This window comes from Procambarus clarkii, unplaced genomic scaffold, assembly GCF_040958095.1.
Source record: "Procambarus clarkii isolate CNS0578487 unplaced genomic scaffold, FALCON_Pclarkii_2.0 HiC_scaffold_153, whole genome shotgun sequence".
Classification (NCBI taxonomy): Eukaryota; Metazoa; Arthropoda; class Malacostraca; order Decapoda; family Cambaridae; genus Procambarus; species Procambarus clarkii.
In genome coordinates this window covers 561,982-565,926 of record NW_027189186.1, presented here as the reverse complement: position 1 = coordinate 565,926, position 3,945 = coordinate 561,982, and the positions used below count along the sequence as shown (strand labels likewise).

Genomic DNA, 3,945 nt, shown 5'->3' with positions numbered 1-3,945 from the left:
ATAATGTTGTGTTAGCTTTTCTGTACAATTTTTCTTTTTTGTTTGTATAAAAGGCTATGCAATGAATTCAAATATTTACGCTACCAATCAATTTTTCAGATAGATCATCGGATTTTGACAGTATGCTGTACATACCAGATGTTCCAAAAATAACTACAGACAACAATAATGGTACTGTGTTTACTATTTTTATACTTTATATATAGGAAGACAAGTTCAATCAATGAGCATTTTAATATATCATCAAAATTTTCATACATTTCTTTCACTTTGTTACACTTGTAAAAACTTATTCTTAGCTATATTTATATAAATGTTAATACCACTGTTAAATGAACATATTGATTTGTGTCCTTATTAGTTATAGCTTATTTATGTTGACCCAGCACCTTACTAAAGGGATTACCTTAACTTGTGTCACTATCTCTCTAGGGGGCTCCAGGTAGGCAGTATAGGTAATGCCACTAACATGCATATCATTATGGGAAAGTCCATAATTTAACACATAATTATAAGTAGGTAATTTGTAGCAAATTTTAAGATTATTAATAGGTACATTGTAGCATAATTTTGCATAAGCATAATTTTCTTGTTTTGTTCTTGTACTTTTCCTTCGAACACTATTATTTTCTCTTCAGAATTTCACCGGAGAATAGCAGTGATGACTAGAGAACATCTTGAACGTGAGTACCAGAAAGCACGTGCTGCAATGATACAAAGAAATGAGTACTTGAAGAGACTCTTAAACGTGGAGGAACCAAACTCAATAAAGGTGACAAACAAGAAACAGAAAAAAGATAACATACAGGATGTATCACACATTAATTCAAAATAAAGACCAGCTGCACCCCAATCTGATGGTAATCTTCTATTATTTTTTTAACAATATTTCTACAGCTGTTATTTGTGTACTTTCCAATAATATTTGTTGCCTATTTTTAAGTGTATGCTAGACAATTATGGAGATTAAATTACTATAACACTGAACAACTTGGTAGCATAAAGTTAGTTATAGTAATATCTTGAGATTTGTCTGAAAATATTAATACTTGTATACAATTTGCAATTATGTACCATGCTTAAATCTTCAAATGTGCCACCCAGACATTCTGCCTGCTATACTTTCACCACCACACATTCAAAATGCGGGCTATTCTACTAGTGGCAGAACGTACACTCAAAGTTATTTGGCAGCTGGTGAAGAAACTTTGGAATCATTTGATGTTGGTATGTCCCAACATCATTTGTTGGTATTTAAATGAGGGTTTATTTAATGGACACACGTCATAAATATTATGTACCAAAATTGTGCTTAATGCCTATGAAATTTTGTTTAACATATTATACTAATCATTCCTTTCACTTACAAATTTTTCTTACTAATTTGTAATCCCATATTTCAAAGTACTTGCTGCAGAACTTGAACAAATTAAAGATTCTCAGCCAAGTGTTTCTGACTGGCAAAAAAGAAGAAAAAATGCAGAGATTAATTGGGGAGAAAGCAGGGCAATGCTGTTCGATTGGACATTGTCTGAGTTGGGTGTTCCAGATAAAGGTAAATTAAATATTGCTGTGTTCATTAAGGTTATACTGTATAATAAGCATCATATGCAAATTAATGACACTCTATTAATACATTTAGACTTCAGATTGTTTAAAATGTTAGGTATACAGTATTTAAAATTAGTATAAATAATTACCCCTTTTTTCATCAGGTAAAGTTTGTGTACAATGTACAAATTGTGAGGCAAGCATCAAATGTGAAGACTGTTTTGCATTTTTGTGTCACATTTGTGACCAAATGCAACATTTTCTCATGCCTTTCCACCACAGATTATATTGGAAAAATGGCTTTTATGAGCCATTAGACCCGACACAAACTGTGTGCCCTGAAGGAAATATCTTTCACTGGAGTAAGTATACGATACCTGTACAAAATCCGTACTTTGTTCCGAGATTACTTCTACTTCCCAATCCCAGTCTAGAGCTACGATTATCTTGGTATAACAAAATAAAATGAATAAATGTTTCATTTCAGTCATTACAACATTTGGAGAAGTCTTAAAGTTTAAACCTGACACTTGGTTTTATAGATTGATTTAATCGTCTGATTGTTTCTTTTCTGTGAATTTCTCAGTCATTATCTGGAGAATAATGTCAATATTTTGTACAATCAAGAAACAATGAAATATTCAGTCTGAAATTCTTTTCCATAAAACTCATTTTGTCAAACTGTCTTCCTTTTCTTTGTTACCAGAACCTGTTGTACCAGCCCAACCACCAAATTCTTGCCCCTACTGCACAGATTGCAAGTTTAAAATTTCAAGCTCCAGCAATCTCTGCATCTTCAACACTATAATGGGTAAATAAACTTTAAAATTTACCCTTTTATTTCCATTACCGGATATTCCTGAATCACAATACATTTTGAAATTTTTGTTGCTATAAATGTTAATTTTTACATCACTATTTTAGCAAGTCGCCACACCACTCAATGCACTGTATTTTAAACTACAGGAAGGTATGACCTCTATACTCCAATCTATACATGCCACTGTGGATATGAGCATCAACAACTAGGCAAGACCATGCACAAGTCTGGTTTCTATTCATCATTAGGAAAGAGCAGCACATTCTACAGCACCAGTCTGCTTGAATCATGGCACCATATAAAAAGAAATTGTCCCGGAACATCATTTCGGGCATTAGTCACTGCACTGGAATCCTTTGGTGCTTCTCGTGGGCGTGTATGTTTTGATACCGTTATTCTTAATATTTTCAGTTTTATATTTCAATACAAAAATTATCAAAATTTTGTAGTAATGTATATTCATTTATTAATAATTAGTTTTTAATTTTGTTCAAACACAAAATGGAATGTTTTTTTTGTTTATTTATCTTATGTCATAATATGCATTTTAAATGTCACCATCTAAAAAATTCTATTCCTAGATTGGACCCATTAATTATATAACTTCGAAGAGAGTGTTCTTCGAATGGCGATTCCAGCAATATGAGCTGAGAAAATTAGAGGAGAAGCTGACAATGAGTGTCCTGCTTGTGATAAAACCCCTTTAGCAGTACATATTGATGGCAACAAGAAGCTGTATCGTTACAACAAAGTTGGGAGGTAATAAAATGTGCTTTACAGATACTTAATGTATAGTATTCTTTTGTTCTCTACACACACTATATTATAATGAATTATATTGTCTTCAAAATAATGTTCTTATAAATAAAGTATGCACATATAAATATACATTGTCATATGACATTTTTTTTAACTGAGTATGTCTTTATAGTTTGCCTTTCAATTGCATCCATATCATCATTTTATTTATCTAACACCATGTAAATTTTTGTTTTATGTAAAATTTAGCAGTGCATCAGAATTCTTCATATAAAACATTTTTTGATACCCCATTACCCATTGTTTAATATTATAGTGGTTACAGACAATAAATAATTATTTCTGAATTATCATTGCAGAGGTATCAGAAACCCCTATTATTCTGATAGTATCTTCAGCAAAGATGAAGATGTTCAAGCTCATGTTGGCACTATTCAGAGCTTGAAAACTAAGGTGAGTTTTATTATATATTGAGAAACCTTCAATTTTACCTAATAACTGTTTGGCGACTATAACATATGGTGGCCATTTTTGTATTTTTTCATTATAGTTTATATATATTGAATAAGGAAATATAACCCATAGAAATTCTTATGTGCAACAACAATGCCTATCGCGCAAAATAATCTCTACCTTCTACCCGTCCTACATAATTATAATCATGCTCACCAACTGGTTATTTAGTTACTATAAATATTTTTGTTTAACAGAGTAAGCACACGTGTGGAGTGTCTACATGGAAAGCTGCTCAAAATAAGCCTCTTTCATTCCAAAGTTTGGATGAAACAGGAATCAGCATGGCCTCCTGTCGACAT

The 3,945-nt window shown here is 31.8% G+C and overlaps 1 protein-coding gene across 1 annotated transcript; it reads left to right on the top strand.

Moving 5' to 3' along the window:
- The first annotated feature begins 1,742 nt into the window (after positions 1–1,742).
- On the top strand, positions 1,743–3,583 carry LOC138361039 (uncharacterized). The gene is made up of 5 exons (XM_069320512.1): positions 1,743–1,913; positions 2,258–2,362; positions 2,518–2,747; positions 2,953–3,130; positions 3,490–3,583. Exons 1-4 carry the CDS (start codon positions 1,802–1,804, stop codon positions 3,076–3,078), a joined length of 573 nt encoding a protein of 190 aa, XP_069176613.1. The 5' UTR covers positions 1,743–1,801; the 3' UTR covers positions 3,079–3,130; positions 3,490–3,583.
- The last annotated feature ends 362 nt before the right edge of the window (positions 3,584–3,945 follow it).

Excerpts from the sequence above, each read along its gene's own strand:
- LOC138361039 (XM_069320512.1), top strand. The coding sequence starts at position 1,802 with ATGCAACATTTTCTCATGCCTTTCCACCACAGATTATATTGGAAAAAT. Across the intron at positions 1,914-2,257 it reads AGGAAATATCTTTCACTGGA|AACCTGTTGTACCAGCCCAA; the intron begins GTAAGTATACGA and ends CTTTGTTACCAG. Across the intron at positions 2,748-2,952 it reads TTGGTGCTTCTCGTGGGCGT|ATTGGACCCATTAATTATAT; the intron begins GTATGTTTTGAT and ends TTCTATTCCTAG.